Source organism: Capricornis sumatraensis, chromosome 8 (assembly GCF_032405125.1).
Source record: "Capricornis sumatraensis isolate serow.1 chromosome 8, serow.2, whole genome shotgun sequence".
NCBI lineage: Eukaryota > Metazoa > Chordata > Mammalia > Artiodactyla > Bovidae > Capricornis > Capricornis sumatraensis.
Window position 1 is genome coordinate 10,284,940 of NC_091076.1, and position 19,061 is coordinate 10,304,000.

The following is a 19,061-nucleotide window of genomic DNA, read 5'->3' on the forward strand; positions in this document are numbered from 1 at the left end:
TTTTCTTCATTGCTAAAAGGGGCATAAATGATGCCATGCTTGGTTTTGTCAAGATGAGACTCCATGTAAAGAGCCTATCACAGGGCTTAAAACAGGGTATCATGGATTAGTGGGAGGTTCATTCATCCACCCACCCATCCATTCATCTATCTATCCATCCAACCACCCATTCATCTTTCCATCTATCCATCCACCCATCCATCCACTTCATTTATCTATCCACCCACCCATCCATCCATTCATCATTTAGCAACACCAGGAGCTTCTGCTCTGACTGGGCCCTTTGCTATGTGTCACACATTCATTTGCAGGGATAAGTTAGACCCGGACCTTGCCCCTGTGGTGCTTACAGGGCAGGCAACAGACAAGCCTTCAACTGAATGAGAGATATCACAAAGCAACCGCTCTAAAAACTAAACAACCACTAAGGACAGCATCCTGCAGGGAGGTCCAGGCGAGTTGTAGGAAGAAGGCCTTTTAAGCTTGGATGAGTGGACAATGACATCCTAGGGAAGTTCTGGGAAGAGTGTTCTATGCGGAGGGAACAGCAAGTACAGAGGCCCTGAGGAGCAGATTGTGCTTGTCATGACAAGGAAAGCAAGGAAAGTGTATCTCTTGATGTCACAGCGGGGACAGGCTAGCCTCCTAAGAGAGAACCCACACCAGTTGAAATAGGGGTGATAGAAAGGGAATAGGAACAAGGGAAACAAGGTCAGCTTAGGTTCAAGGACTAGAGAGTCAGAGAAAAGAGTCAATAGTTAACTACCCATGAATGTATTATTTGCTCTCTGGATTATTTGGAACTCATCCCTTTCCATCATTCAGTTGGAACATAAATTGCCAAGAACACTACTGATTTAGCAAGAGGTAAGAAATAAGGAAGAAGGCTATGTTCTTACGTATGCATTTTCCCTCAGGTGACCATTGCTGGTGATCTGCCTTCCAAAGGCAAGTGAAGGACATTGGTAATGAAATAGGAGATGGTATCCCTGACCAGGACTTAATGGAGACTCTGGCTGGTCACCCAGTTGTTTGGACCTGCCTGTTACCTGCAGGGACCCTGGCCCCCCTCAGAGGTTTATTACTCTGAAACAAATCCCACATCATGTATGTGGTTCCCACAATAAAGAGGGGTGTTCTCCATAGCAAGGTATGATTGCTCTTAGGTGAATTAAATAACAGCTTGCCTTGCAAAAGACTACTTTGCAAGCCAGCATTTACAAGGAGAAATAGAAAAAATCAAAAGGTCAGGATGCTTGTGTTCTTGGCTTGATTTTGTTTTCTTTTCCAAAGGGATTTTGACTCAGGTCCCCAAATTAAGTCCTGACACTAGAGGTGTGAGGGACCTTCAGTTTCTGTGTGTGAGTGACATTTATTGGCCACCTACTATGATAGACCCCAGAGTAGGGGTGACTTATTCACAAATTTTACCCTGACTGCAGGAGACACAGGAGATGTGGGTTCGATTTTTGGGTCAGGAAGATCCCCTGGAGGAGGGCATGGCAATCCGCTCTAGTATTCTTGCCTGGGAAATTCCATGGACTGAGGAGCCTGGTGGGCTATAGTCCAAAGGGTCTCAAAGAGTCAGACACGACTGAGCAACTAACACACACTTTTTCCCTGACTACCTTGTGTTTGGGGGAAGAAAGCATTTGGGAAGGGAGTATAACGTTTGATCTGGTATTGAACTCACAGAAGACCTGAGATATGCTCATACTTATATTTTGGTCATTGGAGGCCACGGCATATTTAATGTAAGTAATAACATTTAGTGACAACCATTTTGTCCCCCCTCAGGGATTCATCCATTGATCCAAAAGTGTACCAAAATTATTTTGAAGTTTGGGTGCTCTATGCTCAGGTGTGTCTGACTCTTGTGACCCCATGGACTGTAGCCCGCCAGGCTCCTCCGTCCATGGGATTCTCCAGGCAAGGATCCTGGAGTGGGTTGTCATACCCTACTCCAGGGGACCTTCCCGACCCAGGGATCAAACCTGCATCTCTTATGTCTCCTGCACTGGCAGGTGGATTTTTCACCACTGCACCACGTTTTAAAATTTAGATGATCATAAAGTTGTTTTTTTTTTTAATTGTAAGTGACCCAGATGAATCAGCTCCACAATATTCTGGGGACAAGATAACACCCCTATTTCTTTATTTTCATTCCTTCGGTAAAACTGGTTCTGTCTCCCACCTCCAGGGCTGTGGGAACATTAACCCGGGGCATGTTCTTTGGAGGTGAGTCTCTTCCTCCTTAAGATTATGCCAAAGTCTAAAAGTCTTAAGAACTGAAATGTCACCTGTCATGTCAGTAAACAAGGATGTGCTTCTGGTGGAGACGCACTTAACCAGGCCAGAAACTTCAGGAGAGGCCCTGGTTTGGGAGACATTTTTGTCATCAGTGAGTTGTCTGTTGTTCAAGTCATCAGGCCTTTCCTAGACCGGATGCCCCACCCCTTGCCTTGGGCTCAGCCCACTGTCGGGATTTCACAGCTGTGCCTCTGTGCACGATGGGAATAGTCTTAGGAATGTTGTGCGGTCCTAGCATGTTACAACATGTAAGTGCTTAGAATAGGACTGGGCACAGAGCAGGAAGAGCCTACATGTCAGCTGCTAGCGATTAATTTTATAAAGTGGAGAAATGCGTTATGATCAGCTTGGAAAGACTACTAGGACCTTTCGAGACTACTGAACTCTCTGCTTCAGCTTTACCTTCTCTAAAATACCCACGGAAGCCTTATGGTCAGATCCGAGGTGAAAGGTAATGAGTTTGAAAATAAAGCATTGTACCTTTTTTAATTGGACTTCCCTGGTCTCTCAGTGGTAAAGAACGTGCCTGCTAAAGCAGGACATGTGGGTTCAATCCCTGGGTCAGGAAGATTCCCTGGAGAAGGACATGGCAACCCACCCTAGCATTCTTGCCTGGGAAATTTTAGGAACAAAGGAGCCTGGTGGGCTACAGTCCATGGTGTCACAAAAGAGTAGGATATGACTTAGCAATGAATTAACTACAATCCCTTTTACTTTTTTATTTGGCTGCACCGGCTCTTAGTTGTGGCACATAGGACCTTTAGTCAGGCATGTGGGATCTAACTCTCTGACCAGGGACTGAACCTGGTCGGCCTGCATTGAGAACACAGAGTTTTAGCCACGGATCTACCACCAGATGGCAACCCACTCCAGTGTTCTTGCCTGGAGAATCCCAGGGACAGAGGAGCCTGGCAGGCTACAGTCTTTGGGGTCGCAAGAGTCAGACAGGACTGAGCAACTAAGCACGCCAACACCAGGGAAGTTCCTAAAGCACTCTATCTTGATCCCAACATTCCACAGTGGCTACACTAATTTCCATTCTCACCAACAGTGTAGGAATGTTGGACTGCAAGGAGATCCAACCAGTCCATCCTAAAGGAAATCAGTATTGGATATTCATCGGAAGGAATGAATTACAGTTTTGTCTGGTTATATGCCCAGGAATGGGATTACTAGATGATAATGCAACTCTTTAATTTTTTAAGAAATCTCCGTACTGTGCTCCAGAGTTAGTTCAGTTCTGTTCAGTTGCTCAGTCATGTCCGACTCTTTGCAACCCCGTGGAGTGCAGCACAACAGGCTTCCCTGTCCTTCACTCTCTCCCAGAGTTTGCTCAAACTCATGTGCACGGAGTCAATGATGCCATCCAACGATTTCATCTTCTGTTGTCCCCTTCACCTCTTGCCTGCCATCTTTCCCAGCACCAGGGTCTTTCCCAGTGAGTCAGCTCTTCACATCAGGTGGCCAAAGTATCGGAGCTTTGGCCTCTTGATGAAAGTGAAAGAGGAGAGTGAACAAGTTAGCTTAAAGCTCAACATTCAGAAAACTAAGATCATGGCATCTGGTCCCATCACTTCCTGGTAAATAGATGGAGAAACAGTGAGCAACTTTATTTTGGGGGGCTCCAAAATCACTGGAGATAGTGACTGTAGCCATGAAATTAAAAGACGCTTACTCCTTGGAAGAAAAGCTATGACCAACCTAGACAGCATATTGAAAAGCAGAGACATCACTTTGTCAACAAAGGTCCATCTAGTCAAAGCTGTGGTTTTTCCTGTGGTCATGTATGGATGTGAGATTTGGACTATAAAGTAAGTCGAGCGCCGAAGAGTGTTGGAGAGGACTCTTGAGAGTCCCTTGAACTGCAAAGAGATCCAACCAGTCCATCCTGAAGGAAATCAGTCCTGAATATTCACTAGAAGGACTGATGCTGAAGCTGAAACTCCAATACTTTGGCCACCTGATGAGAAGAACTGACTTCATTTGAAAAGACCCTGATGCTGGGAAAGATTGAAGGCAGGAGGAGGAGAGGATGACAGAGGATGAGATGGTTGGATGGCATCACCGACTCAATGGACGTGAGTTTGAGTAAACTCCGAGAGTTGGCGTTGGGCAGGGAGGCCTAGCATACTGCAGTCCATGGGGTCTCAGAATCGGACACGACTGAGCGACTGAACTGACCATACTTGAGTCATTATTTTAGAAGACTGTGCAGAAGGTGCTGAACAATGGCAGAGGAAGTGGTGGTAGTAGCCAAGTTTGATTATGTGGCCCAGCAAGAGCAAGAGCTGGACATCAAGAAGAACGAGAGACTGTGGCTTCTGGATGACTCTAAGTCCTGGTGGCGAGTTCGAAATTCCATGAATAAAACGGGTTTTGTGCCTTCTAACTATGTGGAAAGGAAAAACAGTGCCCGGAAAGCATCTATCGTAAAAAACCTTAAAGATACCTTAGGCATTGGAAAAGTGAAAAGAAAACCTAGTGTGCCAGATTCTGCATCTCCTGCTGATGATAGCTTTGTTGACCCAGGGGAACGTCTCTATGACCTCAACATGCCTGCTTATGTAAAATTTAACTATATGGCAGAGAGAGAGGATGAATTATCATTGATAAAAGGGACGAAGGTGATCGTCATGGAGAAATGCAGTGATGGGTGGTGGCGGGGTAGCTACAATGGACAAGTTGGATGGTTCCCTTCAAACTATGTGACTGAGGAAGGCGACAGTCCTTTGGGTGACCATGTGGGTCAGAGAAGTTAGCAGCAGTCGTCAATAGCCTAAATACTGGGCAAGTGTTACATGTGGTTCAGGCTCTTTACCCGTTCAGCTCGTCCAATGATGAAGAACTTAACTTTGAGAAAGGAGATATAATGGATGTTATCGAAAACCCTGAAAATGACCCTGAGTGGTGGAAATGCAGGAAGATCAGTGGAATGGTTGGTCTGGTACCAAAAAACTATGTTACCATTATGCAGAATAATCCATTAACATCAGGTTTGGAACCATCGCCTCCACAGTGTGATTACATTAGGCCTTCACTTACTGGAAAGTTTGCTGGCAATCTGTGGTATTATGGGAAAGTCACCAGGCACCAAGCAGAAATGGCATTAAATGAAAGAGGGCATGAAGGTGATTTCCTCATTTGTGATAGTGAATCTTTGCCAAATGATTTCTCAGTATCACTAAAAGCACAAGGGAAAAACAAGCAGTTTAAAGTACAACTAAAAGAGACTGTCTACTGCATTGGGCAGCGTAAATTCAGTACCATGGAAGAACTTGTAGAACATTACAAAAAGGCACCAATTTTTACAAGTGAACAAGGAGAAAAATTATATCTTATCAAGCATTTATCATGATACTGCTGACCGAAGTGAACTGCTGTACAGTTGTAATTCGTCGTGTAATTGAAGACTGAGAAAATGTCAGTCCAGTCATGCTTGATTGGAAATTGCTGTTTCTAACTCTATATGAGAATTGACTGTAATACATAAAATATTTTTATTATAATTCAGCCCATATATATATATATACTACATACAGCAAGTATCTGCATAGAGCAGTTCCTTATCCTTGGTCTTCTGTTTTATTGTTTTCTTTGCTCTTCTCTTGCTTCTAATATTAAGGTTTTATATTTTGAACAAATGATGCAAATCAAAAGTCTTTATATGAAAGAATTTCTTTATTGCCTTTCCTTTATTTTCTTGTAAGGTACCACCTTAGTTACTTCTGCAATCGTTTCTATTCATGTAAAATTATTATATCTATTATATCAACATATACCATATGCTAAAATAAATTTCTTGGAGAGTTAAAAAAAAAAAAAAAGTATCGGAGCTTTGGCTTCAGCATCAATCCTATGCATTGTTTTACAGCATTGGACTTTGTTTTCACCACCAGACTGAATGACACTTCCGCTTTAGCCCAGCCTCTTCTTTCTTTATGGAGCTGTCTCTCCTTTCTTTCTCTGTAGCATATTGGACACCTACTGACCTGGAGGACTCATCTTCTGGGGTCATATCTTTTTGCCTGTTCATTGTGTTCATGGGGTTCTCAAAGCAAAGTCATTACAAAGAATGAAATTATGCCATTTGTGGCAACATGGATGGACCTGGAGATTATCTTACTAAGTGAAGTAAGTCAGAGGGATTCTTGTGACCTGGACTTACACAACTGCCTTGTGTGAACTCCAGACTGACCCCCATGGGGATCTGGTAGTTTTCTTCTCCAGCCCTTTGCTGCGTGTGAGCCCTCCTTCCTCACTGTTCTTGTCTCAGTCCATCTGAGTTGAAAATCGTTATTCATTCCTGAGGCCACATCAAGGACAGCCGCGTGTTTTCATGTCCTTTCCTGGCCCCTCAATCTATGGAGATCTCCCTTCCAAAGTCCTTTTGGCACTCCATGGTGAGCTCTCTTTTGATCTCTGCAGAACCCTGAATCCGTAGCCCTCTCCTCCCTGGTCTGTTCCTTGAGGGCATGGCTGGTGCACCTCTGATCTTTGTGTGAAGGGAACTATGGTAAGTGCTTAAATAATCATTGTGTCAGTGTTTTTTTTTTTGAGACAGATCTTGAATTGATACAAAGACTTCACTGATGATAATACCTACTTTTACTACTAAGTCTATTTAGAAAGAGAAGCTTATTTAAACTTGACTCTCTACTAAAGGATCAAACCCAACATTAAAAGCAGGCATTAGCCTGACATCCTGGTGCTAACACTATCTTCTTTATGCTCTGGATGAGGACTTTGGAGTCAAAATAAGGAGAGGACAGGTCAAGAGAGAAGGAAGTTGGAACCCAAGCCATCTGAGGACTGTTTCCAAGAAGTAAGCATTATCTTGATCCAATCTAACCTGGATCCATCCACTGACTTAGAGTGGTGAGCCGGATTTGGAAGCTGAGCCAGGGTCAAGAGTCACCTCCAGCTAATTCTCTTTGGCTCATCCACCAAAATCCTGCACTTTACACAACTGACATTTCCAAAAACTCTGTGGTTAAGCTTTTCATCCCCATACCCATGTGATAGCTACATGGCTAATTAGATATTTATGCCATTCTCTTCCCTGTTCAGTTGGTAACTTTCCCCTCACTTCATGGCCACTTTTTGTTGCTAATCATTGACATCCGCAGTTGTGAACCTCCGGTCCTTAGGGACATTATGCAGGGTATGTGGAAGAACTTGAATGAAGTATTTCCATTGCTAGAACAGTGATTCTCTACTGCGGCTGGTACCCACGCTCTTTCCTCCAACACTGTGGACATTCGTCAGTGTCTGGAGATGTTTTGGGTGCCCGCACAGGGTGGGTGGCATGCTGTTCCCATCAAGTGGGTAGAGACCAGGGATGCTGCTGGACAACCTGCAGTGCCCGGGGCATCTACTCAAAGAAGACTTCTTCAGCCTCAAATGTCAGGAAAGCCACGGTTGAGAAATTCAAGAACAGGGAAACATCTAAGTTGTTTGTCCTTATGAGGAGGTAGCTACCTACTCCGGGGCTGTAAGTGCAGCCTCAGGGCAGACAGATGCTGGCAGGAGCATGGGCATCTGTAGCCTCCAGTACAGGGATGTTCAGCTTCATATCCATGCCTTTTCCCAGGCTTGTCCTCACTCCTGGGGGGCGGGGGGGTGGGAAGGGTGGGGCTGGGGTTCCTTTCTCCTCTGTTATCCTCATCCACTTTGTCTTTCAAGATCTGACTCAGCCACCACCTCCCTAAGCAAGTCTTTCTTCCCAGAGGATGCAAACTGTTAGGAGCTTCGTTCATCCTCGAATATCTAGAGGCCACTCATTTCTATAACTGACTCTCATTCTTAGTGATATACTTCCTAGTTTTCTTCAATTCTCACTCATGTCTTATCACTTAATGATAATTAATTCCTTAAGGAAAATCAGTCATTCTTTCAACAGAACACATCCAGTTTCTCCTAAGTTTGGTGTAGCATAGATTCCAAGTTGGCCAGAGATACTTTCAAGCATCGTAACCAACTTTCGGGGTCAGACCTTGCGGCAAACCATTTTTCTCAGCCCTCTTTCTTCTGTCCAGGCTGTTTTTTTCATTTGTCTTACACCTTCCTGTACTTTACAGAATTTTTGTTTAAAATAACAATATAGGAGGATTGTTCAAAAACAAAGATATTGAAAAACAGTTTTCACAGAATAGAGAGCCCAGAAAAAAAACCCACACTCCTACAATCAATTCAGCTTCAACAAAGGAGGGAAGGATATACGATGGAGAAGAGACGATTTCTTCAGCAAGTGATGTCGGGACGCTGGACAGCTGTATGTAAATTGATGAAGTTAGAGCACACCCTTACGCTAGCCAGAAAAATAAACTCCAAATGGCTTAAAGGTTAAATGTAGACATGACACCATGAAATTCCTAGATGAGAACACAGGTGTAACAATCTCTGACATAAATCATAGCAATGTCTTCTTAGGTCATCTCCCAAGATAAGAGGAATAAAAGTGAAGTAAACTAATGCGGGAGCTTCTCTGGCTGCTTGGTGGTAAAGAATCCGCCTGCCAAAGCAGGAGGTGCAAGTTCAATCCCTGGGTCAGGAAGATCCCCTGGAGAAGGGAAGGGCAACCCACTTCAATATTCTTGCCTGGGAAAATCCCATGGACAGAGGAGCCTGGTGGGCTACAGTCCACAGTGTTGCAAAACACTTGGTCAGATACAGCTTAGGGGCTCAACAACAACAAAACTAATGGGACCTAATTAAACTTAAAAGCTTTTGCACAGTAAAGGAAACCATAAACTAAATTAAAAGATAGTCTATGGACTGGGAGAAAGTATTTGTGAACGGTGCATTCAGCAAGGGCTTAATTTCCAAAATATATAAACATACAACTCAATATTCAGAAAAAACAAGCAATCCAATAAAAAAAATAGGCAGAAGGCCTAAATAGATATCTTTCCAAAGAAGACATACAGATGGCCAATCGGCAAGCGGAAAGATGATTAATATTGCTTATTATGAAAGAAGTAGAAATCAAAACTACAATGAGGCACCACTTCACACTGGTCAGAACGGCTATCATCAAAAAGTCTACAAATAACATACGCTGAAGAGGTTGTGGAATAAAGGGAACTCTTCTACACTGTTGGTGGGAGTGTAAATTGATGCAGCCATTATGGAAACAGTAGAGAGGTTCCTTAAAAAAACTAAAAATAGAGTTGCCATATGATCCAGTGATCCCACTCCTGAGCATATATCTGAAGAAAACTCTAATTTGAAAAGTATGTGCACACCAATGTTCATAGCAGCACTATTTACAGTAGCCAAGACATGGAAGCAATCTAAATGTCCACCCACGGATAAATCGATAAAGAAGGTGTGATATATACACACAAAGGAATATTACTGAGCCATAAAAAAGAATGCTATAAGGCCAATTACAGCAACATGATGGACCAAGAGATTATCATACTATGAGAAGTAAGTCAGACAATCACTTACTATGGGAAAGACAATCACTTCTATGCAGAATCTAATGAATGATACAAATAAACTCCTTTACAAAACAGAAACAGATTCACAGATACAGAAAGCAGATTTATGGTTACCAAAGGGAAAAGGGGGTGAAGAGGATGGGGAGGAATGAATTAGGAGTTTAGGATTAGCAGATACAAACTATGATGCATAAAAGAGATAAATAACAAAGCCTCACTGTATAGCACAGGAAACTGTATTCAATATCTTATAATGAACTGTAATGGAAAACAATCTGAAAAAGAATAGATATAGATAGATAATTGAATCGCCTTGCTGTATACAAGAAACTAACACAACATTGTAAATCAATTATACTTCAATTTAAAAAACAAAAGAGTGAATTCCCTGGTGGTGCGGTGGTTAGGAATCAGCATTTTCACTGTTTTGGCACTGGTTCAATCCCTGGTCAGGAAACGAAGATTCTGCAAGTTGCACAACAGGGCGAAAGAAAAGAAAAAGAATATTTAAAACTGAAAGAGAAAAACAGTTCCCAAGGAAGAGCACTAGACACCTTCCATTCCCATCCTCACCATGTACTCTCATTCTCATCTACCACTTTCTTCATTGTCTCCTGGTATTGACACGTTCTCAATATTCTTTCTGTTCTCTACTGGTTAATGTATAAAACTCCATGTTCTTTCCTGTATATATGGGATTGCTTGCTTCTTTCTACAGGCTTCCCTGGTAGCTTAGTTGTGAAGAATACGCCTTTCAATGCAGAAGATGTGGGTTTGGTCCCTGGGTCCGGAAGATACCCTGGAGAAGGTAATGGCAAACCATTCCAGTATATTTGCTTGGAAGGTCCCGGGGACAGAGGAGCCTGGTGGGCTACAGTCCATGGGGTTGCAAAAGGGTCAGACATGACTAAACAGCAGCATACTTCTTTCTTCATCTACTTCCTCTTTTTTGTAACGCACACCCTCTAATACCTTTTGACAAAAAGCTCATTGGAGACAAAACTTTTGAAGATTTGTACTTCTGAAATATCTTTATTTTCATGTTTAAATGATAGTTGATTGCATATAGAATTATATCTGTCTTTAGCTTCAGATAAAGAAACCTGAGTGCCAAAGAACTGACATTTTTGAACTGTGGTGTTGAATAAGACTCTTGAGAGTCCCTTGGACTGCAAGGAGATCAAACCAGTCCATCCTAAAGGAAATCAGTTCTGAATATTCATTGGAAGGACTGATGCTGAAGCCGAAACTCCAATACTTTGGCCACCTGAGGTGAAGAACTGACTCGTTGGAAAAGACCCTGATGCTGGGAGGGATCGAAGACCAGAGAAGAAGGGGATGACAGAGGATGAGATGGTTGGATGGCATCACCGACTTGATGGACATGAGTTTGAGCAACCTCCAGGAATTGGTGATGGGCCAGGAGGCCTGGTGTACTGCAGTCCACAGGGTTGCAAAAAGTTGGACGTGACTGAGCGACTGAACTGATAGCTGTAGCTTAGAGCCTTTGAATTTTTAGTTTTACTTCTGTGTCTTCTAGTCTTGTGTGGACTCCATTTTTTTACAGTTTATTGTTAATTGGAGGATAACTGTTTTATGTATTGTGTTAGTTTCTGCTGTACACCAACATGAATACGCTATCAGTATACATCTATCCCTTCCCTCTTGAGTTGCTTCCATTTTTATTTTCTATCTTCAGGTATGACTTAGTGTTTCTTTCTGAAAACAGCATCTTTCTTTAGAGTAAGTTAAAGTCACAGAAAGTCACAAAATGTGTTTGGTTGTGGGGAGTGAGTGGGTTATTAATTTCATATTCTTCATTTATAGGAAATTTTCTCGCAGTATTTCTTTGGAGATTTCCTTATCATCGTGATGTCTTCCATTCTGGAATTCTACTAGTTGGGTTTCTTGGATTGACACCCAGGGACTGAGTTGTGGAAGTCCTCATGTGTAATGTCCACGGTGGGCCTGATCCTCCCAGCAATGATTCCAATTTGGGTTTCTCAGAGTGTTGCGAGAGCTCCATGAATGCCTGTGTCCATGAAGCATTGTGTGTGGACTGAATATGTAATGTATTTCACAAAATAGGGACTAAATTAAGCACATGTATTTCCTGATGTGATTAAAAATACACTTATAAAAACATTGTTATTCATTGATAATGGTAGACAATCATTGTCTTCTGTTTCTCAATTAAGTGATTGTGTAAATATACCCCATGTAATTTGAGAGTGTTTTCAGATGAATAATAAGTTCTGTTACTTGAAGAGGAGTAGGTTATGGGCAGATGGTGATTTCAATTTTATACTTTCCTTCAGCTTTAACTGTGGAGTCCTTGAAAGGTGTTGTCCAGGTGGCAGCTTGATGCTTGCTTCTGGAGTTCTTGGGACAACTAGAGAGAGGAAGCATTAGCCCAAGATGTTGGTGAGGGTAGAGATGATCAATGTGATTGTGCAGAATGAGAAGGAGCTAACCGATGGCTGAGCCCTGAGTATTCACTAAAAATTGAGAAGGAAATGGAGAACAAATTGCACTGGACAAATCATAGGTTTGAAACCACAGTGAAGGTAAAAGGACCAAGCAGTTTGGTTATGGTTAATATGAGGACAAAGCATGAATGATGCTGCTGGTTGGAGGTCACATGACTGAACAGTTACATTGCGCACACTGCGTGCGTGCTCAGCCACTTCAGTTGTGTCTGATTCTTTGCGATCCCATGGACTGTAGCCCTCCAGGCTCCTCTGTCCATGGCATCACCAGGCAAGAATACTGGAGTGGGTTGCCATGCCCTTCTGCAGGGGATCTTCCTGACCCAGGGATCAAACCCACATCTCCTGTATCTCCTGCACTGCAGGCGGACTCTTTACCCCTGAGCCACTGGGAAGCCCCAGATATGATGTGCTGCTGCTGCTGCTGCTGCTGCTGCTGCTGCTGCTGCTGCTGCTGCTGCTGCTGCTGCTGCTAAGTCACTTCAGTCGTGTCCAACTCTGTGCGACCCCATAGACGGCAGCCCACCGGGCTCCCCCGTCCTTGGGATTCTCCAGGCAAGAACACTGGAGTGGGTTGCCATGAAGTGGTATCCCTCAAATCAAGACCAGTAACAGGAATGTTTAACTGCTTTTTGCCCTTAAGTATCCCTTCATCCTCTGGTGGCTCAGTGGTAAAGAATATGCCTGCCAATGCAGGAGCCGTAGGTTTGATCCCTGGTTTGGGAAGATCCCCTGGAGAAGGAAATGGTAATGCATTCCAGTATTCTTGCCTGCGAAATCCCATGGGCAGAGAAGCCTGGTGGGCTATAGTCCATGAGGTCGCAAAGAGTCAGACAAGACTGAGAGACTTCATCATGGCACCATGAGTGGAAAACCTGTAGAGAAATGCAGGCTGAGTGGCGCTCTTGGGCAGCGGCTGCAGCGGGTGCTCGGGCCGTTCAGCCTCCACAGCGAAGCTGACGGGCCGCAGGAAGCAGATGTCCAGGCTGGACTCGGAAGAGGCGGGCGAGCAGTTCTCGAAGAGGGCCGGACCCTGGAAGGGCTCCTCGTCGTAGGGTGCGGGCAGCGCGAAGATCTCGCCGCCATACTCATACTCCTCGTAGGCCGCGGGCACGTAGCTGCGGGCGTCGGGCAGGAGCTCGGCCGGGGCGCGCAGGGAGCGCTCCACGTTGCCCAGCGGCTCCGCCGGCGACGGCTCGAAGTCCATCTCCGGGATGGCCTGCAGGGGCCCGGCGAGCGCCTTCACGTCCTGCTCAGCGGCACAGAACTGCGCCGGCGCCAGGAGGCTCTCTGGCCTCTCGTGTTTTCTGCCCTCCATCTCCCAGTCACTGGGCTTCCCGGGCTGCATGCTCTCCATCAAGCTTTGCTGCTGTTGGCTTTTCTTCACTGGGGGCATCAAATGTCTTTAAAGGGGAGGCAATACAAAAGAAGTGTGCTTACGGTGTATTAGTGCGCGCCTGTCCCCGAGCAGCCCGAGGCCGGGAACCATACAGTGCCTACCAGATACCGCTTAGACGCAAACTGTCTGCTCCCTCTTCTCCGGCCCTCCCAGGCGCCTCTGTGTGTTACCTACCAAGCGCCACAGGCTTGTCAAACTAAGGAGCCCCCAGGAGCCCTGGTCCCCCAAGTGGGAGAGTGAGAATAACCGTTTGTGAAGAGGATCCCGGAAGTACCCGTCTGAGCCCAGAGGCACTGTGTAGAGATGGCTGGTAGGCCAAGGATGCTCAGCGCTGACCCTCTCCACCATGTGTCAAGGCCCCAAGGCACATCTTTTTCTCTCTTCTCTCCCTTTTTTGTCCTAGCAGAGTCATAGAAGATCATGGAAACAACTTTTGTTCAACTCAAGGATCTTCCTGCTTAAGAACAATTCCCAGATGAAGTAAACAGTAAAAAAAATCTGGATGAAGTAAAAAGACATCTGGATGATGGTATGCGGGGTTCACTGTAAATTTTGCTTTTGTATGTATATGATATTTTCATAATAACGAAAAAATTCCCTGTGGCTATAAAGCATGCTATATAAGTCGTCTCAAACTTCCATCCCCAAGAACATTACCAAAATGAAAAGTCTGTCTCCCTGAATATGCCCGATTTCATGGAGAGTTATTTTGTTTTGTTTCGTCGTGGATAAAGAATAATTCACACTGGATACTTGGATAGCATACGCATCAGATTGGATATGACTTGCCAGTTTGGCTGGAATTTAATTGCCAGACAGATGAGAGTGGACTACTGCACACTGACCCAAACTAGTTATTGTGTTAGTTTATTTATTCATACTAAATTTTTCCACAAAAAAATGCATAAAGAATCCAGAAGTAAACTGTAACACTATTTTGTCTGATGGTCTTAAGATAAAAATTAGGTGTCACATTTACAAAGGTGAAAATACAGAAATATGGATGTTGACTTGAATTTTCTTTTAACTTGGAAGACTTGGGCTTCTTTTCTGGTTATTTTCCCAACAGAGTGCCATGGCAGCCATGTTCTTCCTCTGGGTGTAACCTCTAGGGATTTCATTTTTGGGCAGTATAAGTCTTTAAAGAAGATAGTTTTATCATTGTCTTAAGAATTGAAGTGAAAAAAAAAAGCTGAAGTGATCCACAAAAATATTCCATCTCCTGTCTCTCCTCCCAGGAAAGGTATTTTTTTCTGTGTGATATACTCCCCCTACAGATATTCTAGGATTTTCTCTATAGTAGGAAAATCATCCTGGACTTTATGCATAGAAAGATTAATGTCTCAGATTTTCAGAATGATTATGAAATTTCACCATCCTGACTGCACATTTGCACTTCCGTCTCTCACTGATGTGCTATGCTGTGCTAAGCCGCTTCAGTTGTATCCAACTCTTTGCAACCGCATGGACTGTAGCCTACCAGGCTCCTCTGTCCATGGGATTGTCCAGGCAAGAATACTGGTGTGGGTTGCCATTTCCTTCTCCACCATCTCTTACTGCTAAGTGTTCTCAGTTTAAGACATGAAGGCAAAAAGCAAACAGGATTTGAGTTATTGATCAGTTGCTCCTTCCATGATTGTAATTTGCATTCTAAAAACTAGATTAAAAATTGAAATAAGCTCAAAAAAAAAAAAGAAATGCAGGCTGATACATAACCAAATATTTCTTCTTGAGAGCCCTGCACCTCAGGTTTCTGTGGCTAACTGGATATTGGGCCTCTAAAATTTACTAGTGATGACACCCAATGGTCACTTCATGATGAAAACCACCCCTACTCAAAGCCAGAAACAGCTGAATAATAACAGGACAAGGAGAGAAGTGCAGGGCAAATCATTTATTGAGGAAGATGTTGAAACCTCTACATTTTCCATGGAAGATCAGGTGATCACGCAGAAAGATCTGGTAAACCTTTCACATCTGTAGCAGTACAATTCATCAGTATTTCCCCCTGAAACAGAAAAAGAAACAAAGGAGAAATCATTCTTGCTGCTGGAGATGACACATTAACACAGACTCTCATTCACAACTACGTGGTCGATGAAATTTCGACCAGCTAAAGGCAAGTGGGAGGGCCCAAGGCAGGAAGCCAGAGTGTACGCTCAATGACATAGGCCTGGTACAATCACAACAAACCACGCAAGTCAGGAAAGAATCCTTTCCATAGACAAGCAGATTAACCGTGAGGTGGTCATCATGGGCAGGTTTCCAAAGGAAGGAGGAGGATGAAGTTTGGAGGGGGCAGTCCTGGCATTCTTTTCTCTGATCTCCCAGGAACTCCACACATTCAGTCCAAAAGGGACAAGGGTTACAGGATAGAGGCAGGAGTGAGGGGAAGTAGGACAATTTCCTGCTGCTCTCAGCCTTACGATGGGGCCAGGACAGCACACGTCCTCCTCCTCAGGACACTCTGGGCCACCTGGCACCCAGGGAAGTGACCCCAGAAGGAGGAACATGTCCAGAGGCCCTGTGCAATCTTCCCTAGGGGCGCTCGGCAGGTGGGATGTCATCATCCAGCCTGTGGCCAAGGGTTAGAAGAGAGCAGTGACAGCTGCCCCCTTCGGAGCAGCCTGGTGACCTCGCTCCTGGCATGTGCAGCTGAGCAGAAGCTTCTGTGCAGCAAGAAGAAAGACATTACCAGTATCTTTGTAATGAGTAGTTTGTTTTGGAATGGGAATTTATTCATGCATTTCTTCACTCGCATCTTGGCAGCCACGGCTTCTTGAGGTGCATTGTACTTCTGGAGTGACAGCCTGTACAGTGGGTCAGGACTATAGAAGTACTCTTTCAGATCCAGAACAAATACTGGACAGACAACTGCATTGGCTGGAGCAGAAGGAAAAGAGATACAATTGATGTAGGGAAAGTCACTTTCCCCGGTGGTTCTCTGAATTAGAACTAGACAGGAATCCCAAGGGTTTTACAATCTCATCTGGTAATTGCACCAATAACAGAGCAGGACCCTAGGGCTGTGACTTCCTCAAGACTCCAGAGCAAGTGGCGGAGCCAGGACTAGAAATCAGTTTCCCTGAGTTCAGTTTTTTTCCTTTTTAATGCATACCCACAACTTTCCAAAGCTCCCTCGCTTTGCTGAAATTCACTTTCCTTTGATTAAAAAAAAAAAATCAAGTTTTGCCTATCAGTTGAGTGACACTGTATTTTGTCTTGGATACTGGGGAAGAGGAGATTTTAGGAATTGAGTTTTCAAGTGAATGGTAGAATCAGATCTTATGAGAGATCACAGCAGGGGGGAAGAATAAACCTGGAGAAGAGTATGTAAACTATATGCTATTTTGAGACTAAATTAAAGCATAGGTTTCTATCATTGGATGCAGATATAGCTAAAAAAAAATCTAATCAATTTGAACACATTTGAAGCTTATACACAAAGTGATGATTGATTCTTGTATTCTGTAGTGATGTACAGAATTCCTAGAGAAGCTGAGAGGTGGGAATGGGTGCTTATTCCTGACCCCACCAGAAGGGTGCTGAGGCCAGAAGTGATCACCTTTTCCTGGTCTGGATTGTCCAGCCCCACCAACTCTTGAACCACTGGCAGCCTGGGATGTATTCTGTCAAGGCTCTGATCTGCCCCCTGGTCGGACATCAAACTGTGCAGGGAATTTGAAAGGGCAGCACAGGGAAAGAGAAGGATGTTTAGAAAGTTCGATAAAAGAGAACACTCAAAAGAGTTGCATCAGTATTGAGGGCATGAAGCAGAGCAAAAGTATGGATGAACAAATGGCTGGAATTAATCGTAGAAAAATGTAGTCTGACTCTAATGATCACAGTAGTTCTACCACCGTTAGTGGAAAGACTCCTAGGAAACAAGCGGCATTTGTAGATGTACTGAGTGCTGCTTATTTGCAGACCCCATTTGAAGATCTTATATTCAGAGATTCAGAGAACGCTGACTCTTCTTGAAGTAAAAATCTCTCCCCCAAACCCTTCCAGCTGTAACGTTTTCTGAGTCTGAGGATATTCGTTAAAAAGGCCGTCAACTCAGCTGTCACCTAAGAAACTCTAGGAACAAGAACAGTGGTAACTACTAAATATCTAGACTCTTGACACATTTAATCTGACTTTATTGTTGTAAACTACTCTTGGTGGATCCTGAAAAACGGAATGATAAGAGGATTATCTGGAGAGACTAAGCATTTTGTTCAAGGTCAAAGCGCTGTGATTCACATCCAAATCTTACTGTGTTACACTGCTTCTGAAACACAGATCACAGACGAGGAGTGAGACTTTAGGTAGAAAGCTTTTAAAATTTTCCTGCAATGAGTTTTTGGTAAGAGTTCTAGAATATATTGGAAATTGATCAAATGGGGCCTGGGCTTGTGGGGGACTCACTGTCAAGTAGAGGAAGAGGTTTGGATTCTGATACGTTGCTCCCCTATTCCCCAGATAAGTTCACCCAGTGAAAATACCAAGGGAAAAGTTCTCACCAAGGCTGGTGCTGGGCAGATTAGAAAGGATACTCACCCTCGTAGTAGCAAAGGGCCAGAGTAACCAGCAGGGCAGTCACGGACAGCCTCATGGTTTATTTTGCTTTGAGGTTTCAGCCTTGGTGAATGACAAGCAATCAGGAGCTGAACTCAGGAGCCTGGGGAGCCCAGGGCTATTTGTACCTGGATAGCTCTGTTGGCCCTGCCCACATGGACATACGGCAGGTGGCAAAGTCTGGCTTCCAGCCCTTCCTTCTTCACTCAGGGCTTGATGCCATCCACAGTGTCACAATGGCTTGGCCAAAGTCCCATTCACAGGTACCATACACCTCTCCTTTGTAGTAAAAACCAAGGTTGTAGTTTCACAAATGTATAATCAGTTAATGGATGCAAGGTCCCCCTGGGGGTCAGTGCTTGGCACAGAGGAGAGGATAAGCACATCTTCCTTGAATAAATGAATGAATAAGGATGAACAAGGCTTTAGCTCAGTTAGGGTACATCTTTAGTGTAAGATTATGCCTTAAGGAGAAAGGTTAGTAGCCTGGTGACAACTGTGAAAGAAATCGGTGATTTTCAGTATCCCAAGAGAAAAAAGTGTGAAGACTAAGAACATCCCCTCAACTACTAATTTTTTCTACTCTGCTTCAAAAAGTATCACAAGAGATTTCATATAAAATTAAGCTCTAATTTGATGAAAAGGCTCTCCTCTTGACTTTTGCTTGTCAAATAGGAGAGTCACACCTTCTGAGTCACAGGGTCCCAGCAGTGGAGACGCCCACAAAGACTCATCCTCTCCCTAGTCATGAGCAGAGGCCTTGTGGAAAGACAGGGAGAGACTTAGACAGTTCTCAGTAAAGGCACTGGGAAGTCAGGCTGCTTGTGTAAGGGGACGTATTAGAATGGCACTCAAGAA

At 44.0% G+C, this 19,061-nt stretch overlaps 1 protein-coding gene and 1 pseudogene across 1 annotated transcript; one reads left to right on the forward strand and one right to left on the reverse strand.

Annotated features, from left to right (window-relative positions):
- The first annotated feature begins 4,538 nt into the window (after positions 1-4,538).
- LOC138084455 (SH2/SH3 adapter protein NCK1 pseudogene) lies at positions 4,539-5,665 on the forward strand (annotated as a pseudogene).
- A 9,923-nt stretch (positions 5,666-15,588) lies between these two features.
- Positions 15,589-18,240, reverse strand: LOC138084689 (secretoglobin family 1D member-like). Its single transcript, XM_068979055.1, has 3 exons — positions 18,186-18,240; positions 16,339-16,526; positions 15,589-15,651 (listed from the first exon to the last, which is right to left on the reverse strand). Exons 1-3 carry the CDS (start codon positions 18,238-18,240, stop codon positions 15,589-15,591), a joined length of 306 nt encoding a protein of 101 aa, XP_068835156.1.
- Between the last annotated feature and the right edge of the window lie 821 nt (positions 18,241-19,061).

Bases quoted from the DNA above. Each gene is read 5' to 3' on its own strand.
- LOC138084689 (XM_068979055.1), bottom strand. From the start codon at position 18,240: ATGAGGCTGTCCGTGACTGCCCTGCTGGTTACTCTGGCCCTTTGCTAC. The intron at 16,527-18,185 runs GTGAGTATCCTT...CTTCTGCTCCAG, and splicing joins GGCCCTTTGCTACTACGAGG to CCAATGCAGTTGTCTGTCCA. The intron at 15,652-16,338 runs GTAATGTCTTTC...TTTCTGTTTCAG, and splicing joins TACTCATTACAAAGATACTG to GGGGAAATACTGATGAATTG.